Source organism: Mizuhopecten yessoensis, unplaced genomic scaffold (genome assembly GCF_002113885.1).
Source record: "Mizuhopecten yessoensis strain PY_sf001 unplaced genomic scaffold, ASM211388v2 scaffold617, whole genome shotgun sequence".
Classification (NCBI taxonomy): Eukaryota; Metazoa; Mollusca; class Bivalvia; order Pectinida; family Pectinidae; genus Mizuhopecten; species Mizuhopecten yessoensis.
Genome location: NW_018403636.1, coordinates 76,078 through 92,366, shown reverse-complemented (window position 1 = coordinate 92,366; position 16,289 = coordinate 76,078). Strand labels below are relative to the sequence as shown.

General features: G+C 38.0%; 1 protein-coding gene across 4 annotated transcripts in view; it reads right to left on the bottom strand.

The window, feature by feature from the left end:
- The window catches only part of LOC110451104 (POU domain, class 6, transcription factor 1-like), a 72,183-nt gene that overhangs the window by 12,871 nt on the left and 43,023 nt on the right, over positions 1–16,289 (bottom strand). For all 4 annotated transcript variants that reach the window (XM_021498965.1, XM_021498980.1, XM_021498973.1 and 1 more), the window contains 2 exons: positions 9,199–9,403; positions 6,388–6,558 (listed from right to left, as the gene is read on the bottom strand). In XM_021498965.1, coding sequence (XP_021354640.1) covers positions 6,388–6,558; positions 9,199–9,403 — 376 coding nt within the window. The remainder of the gene's footprint in view (positions 1–6,387; positions 6,559–9,198; positions 9,404–16,289) is intronic.

Sequence of the window (16,289 nt, the reverse complement as noted above, 5' to 3'; positions counted from 1 at the left end):
CTGTTGTCATCATACCATTTCACCTGTTACTCTTTAAGCTATCTCATCTTGGAACAATTCATGCTGATGATGGTTAAGTATTCCTATGTGATGTCTGAAGTAGTAACAGGTAATTCTGTGATAAAAAATGATGTGAGTATCGCGAAAATTTCCCCAATAACATCATATACAATGTTAATTTGTTAATATAGTCAAATCGTGCGACAACTTCTATTAAGAGATCACCTGTTGTATTAAGAGATCACCTGTTGTATTAAGAGACCACCTGTTGTATTAAGAGATCACCTGTTGTATTAAGAGATCACCTGTTGTATAAAGAGATCACCTGTTGTATTAAGAGACCACCTGTTGTATTAAGAGATCACCTGTTATATCAAGAGACCACCTGTTTTATTAAGAGATCACCTGTTGTATCAAGCTATCACCTGTTGTATTAAGAGATCACCTGTTATATTAAGAGATCACCTGTTGTATTAAGAGACCACCTGTTGTATTAAGAGACCACCTGTTGTATTAAGAGACCACTTTAGATGTTCTCCATGCTGATGATTTCATTCTCAATTATACCTGTATTAGGCAACCACTATTTGGACTTCCTTAAGGACAGTATTAGAAGATCTAAACAGGGATGAGACAATTTATGTTAGAATCCTTCCAAGCAAACTAGTGCGAGATAAGATCTACAAAACCCAGCCGGTTAGTGAGAGATAAGGTCTACAATACTCAGCCGGTTAGTACGAGGTAAGGTCTATAATACCCAGCTGGTAAGTGAGAGATAAGGTCTACAATACCCAGCCTGTTAATGAGAGGTGAGGTCTATAATACCCAGCTGGTTAGTGAGAAATAAGGTCTACAATACCCAGCTGGTTAGTGAGGGGAAAGGTCTATAATACCCAGCCGGTTAGTGCGGGGTAAGGTCTATAATACCCAGCCTGTTAGTGAGAGGTGAGGTCTATAATACCCAGCTGGTTAGCGAGAGATAAGGTCTACAATACCCAGCCTGTTAATGAGAGGTGAGGTCTATAATACTCAGCCTGTTAATGAGAGGTAAGGTCTACAATACCCACCTGGTTAGTGAGGGGAAAGGTCTATAATACCATGCTGGTTAGTGAGAAATAAGGTCTAAAACACTCAGCCTGTTAATGAGAGGTAAGGTCTAAAAAAAAACCAGCCGATTAGTGAGAGGTAAGGTCTACAATACCCAGCCTGTTAATGAGAGGTGAGGTCTATAATACCCAGCTGGTTAGTGAGAGGTAAGGTCTACAATACCCAGCGGTTAGTGAGGGGAAAGGTCTATAATACCCAGCCGGTAAGTGAGAGGATAGGTCTATAATACCCAGCTGGTAAGTGAGAGGTAAGGTCTATAAAAACCAGCCAATTAATGAGAGGTAAGGTCTATAATACCCAGCCTGTTAATGAGAGGTGAGGTCTATAATACCCAGCTGGTTAGTGAGGGAAAAGGTCTATAATACCCAGCCGGTAAGTGAGAGGTAAGGTCTAAAATACTCAGCCTGTTAATGAGAGGTAAGGTCTAAAAAAACCCAGCTGATTAGTGAGAGATAAGGTCTACAATACCCAGCCTGTTAATGAGAGGTGAGGTCTATAATACCCAGCCGGTTAGTGAGGGGTAAGGTCTATAATATCCAGCCTGTAAGTGAGGGATAAGGTCTATAATACCCAGCCTGTTAGTGAGGGGAAAGGTCTACAATACCCAGCCGGTTAGTGAGGGGTAAGGTCTACAATACCCAGCCGGTTAGTGAGGGGTAAGGTCTATAATACCTAGCCTATTAGTGTGGGGAAAGGTCTACAATACCCAGCCGGTTAGTGAGGGGTAAGGTCTACAATACCCAGCCGGTTAGTGAGGGGTAAGGTCTATAATACCCAGCCTGTTAGTGAGGGGAAAGGTCTACAATACCCAGCCGGTTAGTGAGGGGTGAGGTCTATAATACTCAGCCTGTTAATGAGAGGAAAGGTCTACAATACCCACCTGGTTAGTGAGGGGAAAGGTCTATAATACCATGCTGGTTAGTGAGAAATAAGGTCTAAAATACTCAGCCTGTTAATGAGAGGTAAGGTCTAAAAAAAACCCAGCCGATAAGTGAGAGGTAAGGTCTACAATACCTAGCCTGTTAATGAGAGGTGAGGTCAATAATACCCAGCTGGTTAGTGAGAGATAAGGTCTACAATACCCAGCTGGTTAGTGAGGGGAAAGGTCTATAATACCCAGCCGGTTAGTGAGAGTTAAGGTCTTAAATACTCAGCCTGTTAATGAGAGGTAAGGTCTATAAAAACCAGCCAATTAATGAGAGGTAAGGTCTATAATACCCAGCCTGTTAATGAGAGGTGAGGTCTATAATACCCAGCTGGTTAGTGAGAGGTAAGGTCTACAATACCCAGCAGTTAGTGAGGGGAAAGGTCTATAATACCCAGCCGGTAAGCGAGAGGATAGGTCTATAATACCCAGCTGGTAAGTGAGAGATAAGGTCTACAATACCCAGCCTGTTAATGAGAGGTGAAGTCTATAATACCCAGCTGGTTAGTGAGAGATAAGGTCTACAATACCCACCTGGTTAGTGAGGGAAAAGGTCTATAATCCCCAGCCGGTAAGTGAGAGGTAAGGTCTAAAATACTCAGCCTGTTAATGAGAGGTAAGGTCTAAAAAAAACCAGCTGATTAGTGAGAGATAAGGTCTACAATACCCAGCTGGTTAGTGAGGGGTAAGGTCTATAATACCCAGCCAGTTAGTGAGAGGTAAGGTCTATAATTATAATACCCAGTCGGTTAGTGAGAGGTAAGGTCTATAATTATAATACCCAGCTGGTTAGTGAGGGGTAAGGTCTATAATACCCAGCCGGTTAGTGAGAGGTAAGGTCTATAATACCCAGCCAGTTAGTGAGGGGTAAGGTCTATAATTATAATACCCAGTCGGTTAGTGAGAGGTAAGGTCTATAATTATGATACCCAGCCGGTTAGTGAGAGGTAAGGTCTATAATTATAATACCCAGTCGGTTAGTGAGAGGTAAGGTCTATAATTATAATACCCAGCCGGTTAGTGAGAGGTGAGGTCTATAATACCCAGCCGGTTAGTGAGAGGTAAGGTCTACAATACTTTGTTATGTATAAGTTGAGGAACATCAATGACCTCTATGGTTTGCCTAACCACTGATACTTAATAAAGTAGACAAACTTCATGTAATGCTACTGCAATGTTTATCACCAAGTGCTCCACAAAAATGTTTGCACATACATAATTTCATGTCAATTAAGTAGAATTAAGTGAAAGTAGTGAGGATCTTCTTCTTTAAATTGCCAAGTCTGAAAAGTCTGCTAATGATGAAGATAAGTTTACAGAATGTACCATCAGAGTTATTTCCCTTTCTACATGCATAATTTAGAAGTCCTAGCAGAGCAGACGTAGTATTAACATTCCTTGTACAATACTAGGTTCCAACATATATACCATGTACAGACACACTAGTACTGCAGCTTATGCGAAATTTTGATTGTGAGTAAATATTTGATAATAATGAGGAGAAATAACGATTTCTAGCAACTGACAGTTAAGTAAGATGATTAAGGGATTTCTAGCAGCTGACAGTTAGGTAAAGATATAAGTCAATTAAGAGAGCATGCTCTACACTTTGGTTCTAAAAAGGTTTAGATGTTTACCGTCATATTTTGTAACCTGAGACACTTTGGTTCAAGAAGAAATGTCCAGATAAACAAATTCCAGACAAATGAGACTTGACTTTTGCAGTTTATGGCTTCAGTTATCGCTCTAATAAAGGTGTCTACGTGGTCTGTATGTCATGTCTACGTGGTCTGTATGTCATGTCTATGTTGTCTCTATGTCATGTCTACGTGGTCTATATGTCATGTCTACGTGGTCTGTATGTCATGTCTACGTGGTCTGTATGTCTTGTCTACGTGGTCTGTATGTCATGTCTACGTGGTCTGTATGTCATGTCTACGTGGTCTGTATGTCATGTCTACATGGTCTGTATGTCATGTATACGTGGTCTGTATGTCATGTCTACGTGGTCTGTATGTCATGTCTACGTGGTCTGTATGTCATGTCTACGTGGTCTGTATGTCATGTCTACGTGGTCTGTATGTCATGTCTACGTGGTCTGTATGTCATGTCTACGTGGTCTGTATGTCATGTCTACGTGGTCTGTATGTCATGTCTACGTGGTCTGTATGTCATGTCTACGTGGTCTGTATGTCATGTCTACGTGGTCTGTATGTCATGTCTACGTGGTCTGTATGTCATGTCTACGTGGTCTGTATGTCATGTCTACGTGGTCTGTATGTCATGTCTACGTGGTCTGTATGTCATGTCTACGTGGTCTGTATGTCATGTCTACGTGGTCTGTATGTCATGTCTACGTGGTCTGTATGTCATGTCTACGTGGTCTGTATGTCATGTCTACGTGGTCTGTATGTCATGTCTACGTGGTCTGTATGTCATGTCTACGTGGTCTGTATGTCATGTCTACGTGGTCTGTATGTCATGTCTACGTGGTCTGTATGTCATGTCTACGTGGTATGTATGTCATGTCTACGTGGTCTGTATGTCATGTCTACGTGGTCTGTATGTCATGTCTACGTGGTCTGTATGTCATGTCTTCGTGGTCTGTATGTCATGTCTACGTGGTATGTATGTCATGTCTACGTGGTATATACGTCATGTCTATGGGGTCTGTATGTCATGTCTACGTGGTCTGTATGTCATGTCTACGTGGTCTGTATGTCATGCCTCCGTGGTCTCTATGTCATGTCTACATGTATGTCATGTCTACGTGGTCTATATGTCATGTCTACATGGTCTGTATGTCATGTCTACGTGGTCTGTATGTCATGTCTACGTGGTCTATATGTCATGTATATGGGGTGTCTATGTCATATCTACGTGGTCTCTATGTCATGTCAACGTGGTCTATATGTCATGTCTACGTGGTCTATATGTCATGTCTATGGGGTCTCTTTGTCATGTCTATGTGGTCTCTATGTCATGTACATGGGGTCTCTATGTCATGTCTACATAGTCTGTATGTCATGTCTACGTGGTCTCTATGTCTTGTCTACAGGGTCTCTATGTCATGTCTACGTGGTCTATATGTCATGTCTACGTGGTCTCTATGTCATGTACATGGGGTCTCTATGTCATGTCAACGTGGTCTATATGTCATGTCTACGTGGTATCTATGTCATGTCTACGTGGTCTGTATGTCATGTCTACGTGGTATCTATGTCATGTCTACGTGGTCTGTATGTCATGTCTAAGTGGTCTCTATGTCATGTCTACGTGGTCTGTATGTCATGTCTAAGTGGTCTCTATGTCATGTCTACGTGGTCTGTATGTCATGTCTACGTAGTCTCTATGTCATATCTACATGGTATCTATGTCATGTCTACATAGTCTGTATGTCATGTCTACGTGGTCTCTATGTCTTGTCTACAGGGTCTCTATGTCATGTCTATGGGGCCTTTATGTCATGTCTACGTGGTCTCTATGTCATGTCTATGGGGTCTCTAGGGCATGTATACGTTGTCTCTATCATGTTCACGTGATCTATATGTCATATCTACGTGGTCTCTATGTCATGTCTACGTGGTATCTATGTCATGTCTACATAGTCTGTATGTCATGTCTAAGTGGTCTCTTTGTCATGCCTACGTGGTCTCTATGTCATGTCTACGTGGTCTCTATGTCTTGTCTAAGGGTCTCTATGTCATGTCTATGGGGCCTCTATGTCATGTCTATGTGATCTTTATGTCATGTCTATGGGGTCTCTATGTCATGTATATGTTGTCTCTGTCATGTTCACGTGATCTATATGTCATATCTTCGTGGTCTCTATGTCATGTTTACGTGGTCTCTATGTCATGTCTACGTGGTATCTATGTCATGTCTACATAGTCTGTATGTCATGTCTACGTGGTCTATATGTCATGTCTATGTGGTCTATATGTCATGTCTACGTGGTCTGTATGTCATGTCTACGTGGTATCTATGTAATGTCTACGTGGTCTGTATGTCATGTCTACGTGGTCTGTATGTCATGTCTACGTAGTCTCTATGTCATATCTACATGGTCTCTATGTCATGTCTCCGTGGTCTCTATGTCATGTCTATGGGGTCTCTATGTCATGTCTACGTGATCTTTATGTCATGTTTATGGGGTCTCTATGGCATGTATACGTTGTCTCTGTCATGTTCACGTGATCTATATGTCATATCTACGTGGTCTCTATGTCATGTCTACATGGTATCTATGTCATGTCTACATAGTCTGTATGTCATGTCTAAGTGGTCTCTATGTCATGTCAGGTAGGGATTAGTAAGAGTTTAGACGACAGGTAGTTTGTGGTAGTGGTGACTACCTGTGGAAACAGGGATGAGAAGCTGCTGTATTGAGGAGGCCGGACTGTGGCACTGACCAGCTGCTGATGCCGCCGCGGCCTGCACTGACTGACCTGTGAGGAAGAACTGCGGTGCTGCCACCTGCGGCTGACCAAACAGCTGAGTTGGACTTGACAGCGATGTGATTCCACCTGTCAAACAAAATAATTAAAGTGTTTGGAAAAGGAATCTCAGAAAATAAAATCTACAAAGGGGTAAATAAATAACACAAATATCAAATATCATTTTTTTTTCAATCTTCAAAAATAGTGTCTCAATGTTTTTGAATACATCAGTAGTTTTCAGTAGGTCTTGGCTTATTTTTCAACTTTCTTTGAAATTGTTTGTAATCTCCTGGTAAATATTCTTTTCATTTATTCAAATTCCTGGCCAGCAATTATTTATATGGTTATGGGGTGGGGATCCCAACTGTTTGCATGATATGACTCAGAGACTAAGTTCAAGGGGGCAAGCTAGGCTGGACTGAAAGGCCCAATCTGATAGCATAAATATAATATATATCAACAGTCACTCAAGATTCCAGCTTTTGGACTTCATCAGGGACTGAATGGTCTTCACCCTTATTTCACACCCACATTTGATATTTACACACAAACCCTGATGAAGGGCTTAAGTTTGTATGTGTATAATTAGAGTCTCAATCTATCAAAGTAGTACAATCCTGTATTGGGGCACATTTCTTCTGGCCACAGGAGTTACTTCATTTACACAAGTCCACTTGGCCCAAGGATGGTCCGGAGCAAGTCTGTTTACTGAAGTACCACAGGGTGGTCTGGTGGAGCAGTGGATACAATAGCACACTTGCCTTTCACCAAGGCGGCCAGGGTTTGATTCCCTGATCGTACATGAAAAGGTTGGGGTCACCTGCCCGACCACGTGGGTTTTCTTCAGATACTCCGGTTTCCTCCCACACTAAGATCCCCTACGTGCTAACATCTGGGCCAACAATAGTGATTAATATAAGTTGGAATAACTTGTTTCATAATTGTTGTAAAATCAATAAAGATTATATATATACTGAAGTATTATTATTTTAAAGATTTACCATATTTCCCTTATTGTGCCATTGACCCTCTGCGTCCACAGGGAGTCACACCCAACACTTATTAGACACTGAATCCCCTTGACCCGTATATACTCATGACCTGGAGAGTCAGTTGGTCATTGTAGAGTGTCAAAAGAAAAGTTGACAACAGACAGTGAAGGATAGGCCATGACAGTTGTATGTTGGTGAAGTAACCACAAGGGGTATGTGTGTTTATGGTGTGGGGGGATAAGGTGGTAGTGTTCAGACTAGGTTTTCTGTCCACTAGTTCCCACAATGATCAGGTCAGACCACATGTATCTGGAGTGGCCTGACACAGACATATGTGATCTCTCACTATTCCGAACCATTATTGATTTCCCCAGAAATGACTACACCAGGCCACATCTAACGGTTCTCTATGGAGTTAACGGGAGTTTCGGATATTTCCCATGGGAATAAATTACTTCTGTACGTTTTTTGTTTAGTACAGCAGAATTGTTTGAAAACACCAGAATAATGGACAACCCAGACTTTTGATGAGAAAATACCGCCATTAATGTAATGATTTGGTGTAATGATATATGCATCCTCTCACCATCAATATTCTGCTGATGAAATGCGACACATGCAAACATTTATGTATATATAAAAAAAAAGTCAATTTCACCATAAAATTGACCAACATAAAATACATGTTTGACAGGTCTCTAACAAAACAAAACACATGGATGGTGTCGGGTCAATTACTGGTTCATACAAAATAATAGATCTCTGAATAGTTCCAGTGGACTAGCAAAGTGATGTTGGCATATCGTGCCAAAGAATATTGCAACAACAAAACCCTTAATGGAAATCAATGGGCTTTAGTAGGAGATTCCTATTACACAATTTACGAAAAATGTTTATCTCGTTCAATTCAATCTCAGCCAAAGTGTTCTTGTCTGAACATTATCAGGACAAATGAAAGAACAGGTTATGTTTAAGTGGATTGGATTTCACAATTTTATGATGTTTGTATGAAAGTGACCAAATTTGATCAAAAGAAAATTTGATACAACAACATATCTATGAGAACCAACCATTATAGACATCAGCTCTGATGGGAACTTTACTGTATCTTCTATGGGAATACTAGTTGGCTCTACTGTATATGGATAGTGTCAGGGAGACAGAGGCTTGCTGTCTGTTACTTGTGGCACTGCATGTAACTATATTGATTTGCGATATATTTCACTAAATTCTTCATCTCCTTTTGACCAAATTGATATAAATATTCATGATCCCTTGGCTCTGTGGTTAACCTATCAATAGCAACAGTGACTTTAGTTTAAACGTGGATGAAAGTCTGTTAAAATATAAAGTTGGTAGAGTCATGACAATGAATCTCTAAGCAACAGAACAAGATGCAATATGGTGGGTCCGGACAGACAGCAGGAGTAACACTATTGCCCCCCTCCTCCCTCCGCAATCAAATGATAATTTTTATGAAAGTAAAGATATTTTGAGACAGACTTTATTTCAATCTGTGTGGTGTTATGTGACAGAGAGCCAGATAACAACGTTTTGCCTTTATTTCTGACCGAATGCATTCTGGAACAGTGATGAACTATTGCTAAATGTTTTGTCAACACTTACTGATATACATAGTTGCAACAAAGAAGAGTACAGACCTAGCTTCTAGCATTTAGTTTTTTGATCAAGACCTTTAGGTCATAAAAAGAATGACAACAGTATTTCATCATACCATCAGCTTTACCATCAGCGTGGGAGTTGGAATTAGGTGTGTCCGTCACTGAGGGGATGTGGGGCAGGAATAGGTGGTCAGCAAGCCCCCCTAGCCCGGTGCTATTCGCCATGGAAACGGTTGGCATGGAAATGGTTGGCATGGTAAAGACAGATGAGGCAGTGGCCAATGGTGATTGCGTGCTGGTCGCCGAGAGCATAACATCCTGTAATGACAAAAACATGATACATTAACACCCTGTGTGCTGATATCAAATACTAGTATAATAGTAATATACAGTCAAACTTCCATTCATCAAACTTTAAAGATTGAAATTTCTCTATGCGTAGAACCTCTGGCAAAGTATAGCACTACTAATATTCTATTTATAAATCCACGTTTCATGAGTCCAATTTCTCGCTGTTTCAAAGTATAATCAATGCCAGTTTGTTATGTTGAACATTACAACAAATTCATCAAAGAGAAAAGGACTACATTTTAACATGTTCACAGGCTTTACAAACTTAGATCTGTTGGACTGACAAACTACACTGTGTACATTCTTATTACTGTTACTCTAATATTTATCCATTTAGAATTAAATTTCTCAGCCTGTGTTTCACACAAGGTTTTCATGGTCAATGTTTGACGTTTGTGAGTCAAAGTCCTGATGTTTCTATTTTTTCTGATGGTCCTGCAAAGTTAGAAACATGAAAGTTTGACTGTATTAGATGTTGTTTTATTTTTTCATCATAGTGCTGTCTTATGCAGTGAATACACTCACTTCATATTCTCTGGGTATATTATCCAGATCACCAATTGTGAAAATATTATGGCAGAAGATAATGACATCAGGAAATCCTAATATCTCGATAGTAAAGTCACAGACAAGAGATGAATAAAAATACAAACTACATTTGCTTTAAAACAATTAGTGATTTTGACAGTTTTTCTAACTTAACAGGTAATCATTCCTGTTGGCCCCGATGGACAGCACCGAGGGTATAATGTGGGAGAAAACTGGAATACTTCGTTAGACAAAAAATAGGTTTGAAACAAAAACTTTACTAATCTGGAATAGATGGGAAAGTGACCCATCCTATAACTTGTCACGTCCAATCTGGAAATTGAGCCCCTCCTATCTTTGTAAAAGGCCAAAAGATTAAAGGTAATACACTCCCTTACACATCATGTAAGAAATTTGTATTTGAGTTACCTCCCTTGACAAAATCAATAAGCTAAGATAAAAAGCTATCTTACACATAATATCAATGATTTCTTTTACAGAGTAATCTCCCTTAATAAATTAAAAGTTTCATTCTCAACCAATGAGGGTTACATTTTTAAGTACTAAATTATCACCTTAAAATTTAATTCCGCAGTTTCCTTTGAGCTAGCCATGTTCACGGTTAAATTGTTCGAGAGCTACAGAACCTATTGACTTATTGGTAAAGTCTATTGTTTCAAACCTATTTTGTGTCTAACACTTTTTTGTTATTTTTATTAACCTTGTAAGTTTCCTTTGCATGCTAGCTGTCACCGCCATAGAAAAAAAATCCACAAAGAGATTTCAATGAAAAGATCACTATATCTCGAGTGAATTCAAGCTTTTTTAAAGGTAACCAACTACCTAGTTTTTAATTTTTATTATGGAGGTTACTAACTTTACAAACTGCTGATGCAGCCGTCGTCCATTATTGAGGTTTGGTGATAAACATACTTATTGTACGACTTGCCAATATCTTGACCTACTAGCATATGGATCTATATATTGGTTTATCTGTATATTGGTTTATCTGTATATAAACTGTACTTTTGAAGGGCAGTTATTGCATGGAGACCAAAAATTACAATTTATGGTAACCTCATTACCTATGTGTTGATATGCACACATCACATTGACAATCTAACTTAGCATGTTCATGCTATTATGTATGTGCATACTCAATTGGTTGAAATTGAACCAATTTAACAACTTACCAATCAGAATTCAGCAGCCTCATTAAGTATGCATAAATGTGCACGCAAAACACTGGCAATCTAATTAAGCATCACAACTTGTCATTATGTATTTGCATACAGAATTTGGTTCCAATTACATCAATTTTATTTATCAATTAATATTTTCGGAAGTTACTGAAATGAAACTAATTAACCAATTAGAATAAAATAATTAAGCATTAATATGTAAGCATTTTGTTAGTGATCAAATTTAGCCTGGGTCTCAATGCTATTTAATATTAACCATTTATTTTGCAATAATTATGAAACAAGTTTTCCTTTTTATGTAAACCGCTCTTGTTAGACGAGATGGAAGCATGCAGGGAATGTGGGAGGACGTAAGACCCGTAGTAACACCCATATTAGGGCATATGACCCTTTAACCTTTCATGTCCGATAAAGGAATCAAACCCCAGCCACCTTGGCGTGAGGCAATAGCGCTGTCACCCAACCAATCCTAGATCCTCCAGCCCGGGTAACTTATGCTCTCCTACCTCCTCCGCATCCCTGGAATAGGTGATGACAAAATCGAAGGCTAAGTGTGCCCATCTTGGGGACGAGACATCAAAAGGATCCTGCCTCACATAACAGTTCAATTGACCGGTGTCAAAGTTGGACGTCGCTCCCCTGTAACCTTCAAGGGACAGGTATCAGCCTAACCAAGGGACAGGTATCAGCCTAACCAAGGGACAGGTATCAGCCTAACCAAGGGACAGGTATCAGCCTAACCAAGGGACAGGTATCTTTACCCGAGACAAATAGCCCCCACGTCCTCAATTTTTCCATGACATATATATTGCTGGGATGCAGAGAACGTCAGTGAGCCTAACCTATGGAGTATCAAGCATGCACCCAATGTTTCAATGCCAATAAGGTATGTGCATACCAAATTTAGTTGAAATTGGATTATTTTTCTGGGCAGTTATTGAACGGAACCTAAATTATGACAGACAGATGGACAAACATTAGTACCCCCCCTAGCTACTTTTCTCAAAAAAGCTGGAGACAATTACTTTTCTGTATCTTCAAGAAGTATTTTTTTTCTTCAATTTGTCTGTACCGGTATTTTCCCTTTATCCTCAATTGTAAATGCCAAGTAATCAACAAATAGTCCTGTTAAAATTCATTTAAAGGAAGCCCTGTCCCACCAATCTGGTTTAGTGACTTTCTTTTTTCAGTTCAAAGAGCATGTCAGTCTGATTGGAAGTGGACAGCTCTGTTAGAAGACATCACACAATGGTGAAGCTATCAGATGGACCAGCCTCAGGAGATAAATACCACCTTCATTGTAGACTCACGGCCCTCTTCCTGTTGATGTGTGAAGGTTAAAGGTCAATGAAGATCAATTCTTAATCATGTGTTTTCCATCACAAGTTATCAGTAATGAAATCCAACCCCAATTCTTCTCCAATCACCTAGCTGTCACAGCTACCTGATTTTTCACTTGAACAATGAAACACAATGGAATCCCTAACCCAGCAATCCGATTATAATGTCAGGCCGAGTTAAATATAATTTTGTGTTAATTATCAGATCATAAACTGCTTTCTTATTATTGATCTAGTAACTAAGGCTTTGATTTATAACCAGCGTTAATAATCAGCAACAGGCCAGCTCAAATCAAATAAAAATGACACAGTGTATAATCAATGAAAAATCCTCTGGGTAGAAGTTTTATCAGTGGCTTTGGTTGATTGTGGTAATTTCCCTGACAGTCTTATGTCTTTACCACCTACTCATTGATTTGCTTTAAGACACTGACAGTAAATCATTGTATTTACACGAGAGATTAATGTTTATATGTTAATTTGTGAGGAGTCCCTTATTTGCAAATTGAAATTTTCCACAAATATTAATCTATGGTAAATTTTCTTCAACAATTTTTTCCTAAAAAAACTTGCAGAATTGATTTAAAATTGATATCTTATTCCTGTAGCACTTTGAGCCATGATTACCAGACCTGAAATCTATGAGAAAAAGATCTCACAAAATTAGCCATTTTAGAAAATCCATGAAACCGGGGACCACGAAATGATGATTTACAGTGTTCACTTATGTATTATATATATATATAAAGAAAACATTGAGAAGTCCTTGTGTTGGAATTAAATATAAAAAATAGAACAAAAGACAGAGATAGCGTCTCTAGGCCTTTCTCGGGTTGATTCCCCGTTCATCAGGAGACTGTTTATTTTGAAAACAGGTATTGTGAGGTCATAGTTGTTTACACAAGAAAGTATGACGTCATCAATAATGCAAAGTCATTATGACGTCACAGAAGGCATACACATAAATCCATGACGTCAACAACAATACAAGCTAAATTGTGACGTTACATTACTTAGACAAATGCATAACTTTATGATCTTACCAACAATAAAAAATACGGGAGATACAAATTGTTTCATTTACGGCAACAATAAAATATGAACAATAATATTTAAAGCACAGCAATTGCTTAAAGCATGACACGTTGAATTTAATGTGAACTATTCAGACTGGGTTTCAACAGTTTCATTAACTCCGACTCCTTAACTTCCCTCTTTATCACATCAGATGAATGCATTTGGTAAATAGGGAACACTTTGAAGTTATTGTTAGCACAGTTATGAATATGTTTGTTCACTTGTAAAAATCTAAGGTCATCATGGATTGTTTGTTGCTTGTGAAGAGTCATTCTTTGACGTAGTTCACGCCCAGTTTGGCCAATATAAAATTCCAAACATTTAACACACACTATAGCATATATAACATTCTTCGACTTACAATTCATACTAGAACGTACAGTGAATTTAAATCCATTTTTGAAAACAAAAGTAGAACCTTCAATAATTATTTTACATGTTCCACATCTGGGCGAATTACATTTAGACACAATAAGTTCAGCTTGATTCGTTTCAAACTTGGAAAAACTCAATAGCCTTTTGAGATTTTTGGGTTGTCTTTTACTATTGATAATTCTATGTTTAGCTAAAACATTTTTCATACGCACGCTAGTTCTCTGCAAGTCATCGATTTTGGTTTTTACAATAGGGTACATAGCAAAATTATGTGGATTGTATGTAGATACAAAAGGAATAATTCCTTGGTCATCGTTGGCTTCTACACGGGATGTAAAAGGTCCCTTCTCTATAGCTCTATTTACACCACTACGAATAATCTCGTCCGGATAATGCTGCGACTTCAGGAAAAACATGAGTTCTTTAAGTCGCACATCCAGCATATTGGGGTCACTTACAATTGTTACAATTCTAGATGCGAGATTAAAAGGTATATTAATTTTAATATGTTTAGTATGATTTGAATAAAAATCTAAGTAATTATGAGCATCAGTAGGCTTTGAATACAAATCAGTTGCAATATTATCATTTTCTAATTTAACTAAAACATCCAAAAAGGGTAAAACATGTTCATCCATTTCCATTGTGTAGCGTATAGCCGGATGTAGAGAATTCATTTCCTCACTTAATTTGTCAATACACATATCAGAAGGCCATGCAATAAAACAATCATCTAAAAATCTAAAAAAATTGTTTTGTACATATTCTGAAAACACTTTACCATATTTACATTCTATATTGGTGTAGAGTTTCTCTTCCAAATAACCTAACACAAGTGTTGCATAGGTAGGTGCCATTTTTGTACCCATGGCCGTTCCCTTTATTTGTTGGTAGTGATTGCCATCAAAATAAAAGACATTTCTTTTCAAAATAACTTCTAAGGATTTGATAATAAATTCATGAGCAAAACGATTATCAATCTTATCTGGATGTTTCTTAAGCCAATACGTAATAGCTTCAATTCCTAAATCATGTGGAATATTTGTATATAAGCTGACGACGTCAAAAGATACAAGTTTAGAATTGGGAGGAACAGATTTTGGCAAATGTTTAAGAAAATCAAAATCGTCTTTTATAAAACTCCTCACTGAAGAACAAAGTGGCTTCAAAATTAAGTCAACAAAATGACTAAGCCGTTGGGTTACACTGTTAGGTCCGCCTACTATTGGTCGAAATGTCAAATCATCTGGATTTTCAATCATCACATACTCGCTTTTCTGTTGTTTAATAGCTTCAGCTATGATAGTACTTTTGTGTATTTTAGGCAAACCATAAAAGTAGCTTGTTTTATAACCATCAGATGTTAAATATTTCACCTCTTTATCAAAAATACCTTTTTTGTACTTCATGACTAAATCATTGATAAGCTTATAGGTAACATCATCAGCACTTGATTCAATAGATGTATAAAATTCTTCTTTCTCTAGCATGTCCACCATTTTCTTACAATAGTAACTACTGTTCATTATAATAACAGCTCCTCCCTTGTCTGCTTCCTTAATAACTATGGTTTTATCTTTTTGTAAAGAATTCAAGGCAGTTCTTTGTTTAAATGATAGATTACTTTTAACATTTTTTTGACAACCAGAATCAACAGGGCAATTTTTCAAACTTTCTATAGTATCTTCCAACATTTTATCTTTGCTTTTTGGGGGATTCCAACGAGATTTGTTCCAAACTAGTGACCCGTCGTTAAAATTGCTAATCTTATTATTGTCATCATCATCATCATCATCCTCATCATCATTTTCTTTATGGAATCTTTCACTAAGATGCACTTTTTTATAGTTAAATAATATTTTGTTAAATGCAACTTCTATCAGATTTTGTTTCTTTTCCTGTGAATAACAGCGAGTTAATTAGGTTTTACTAGAAAACATTCTGTTGAAGTCAAAAAGACAGGTAGAATAAAACACAACTTTCCTGTAAGTTTTTCTTCTCTGATATATATTACGTCATCAGAATATTGATTATGTCAAATTATTGGAGTTACAATGTTTTGTATTGTTAATAAAACTCTAGGACCAAAGTACAACGCTTTACCTTAATTTGTTAATGAAACATCAACTGTCCAATCTTTCAATTATTTTCCAAGTTTCCGTTACTGCCCAGGAAGGACATTAATAACCTACAGTCAATATGTATCATAATGAAATAAATTGCATGATTTTATCTTTTCTTAATGAAATGCATTTTATGAAAACATGCCATAGGGAAATTGCATTAATGACAGAATCGATTGGCCCCGATATTGATTTAAATACAAACTAA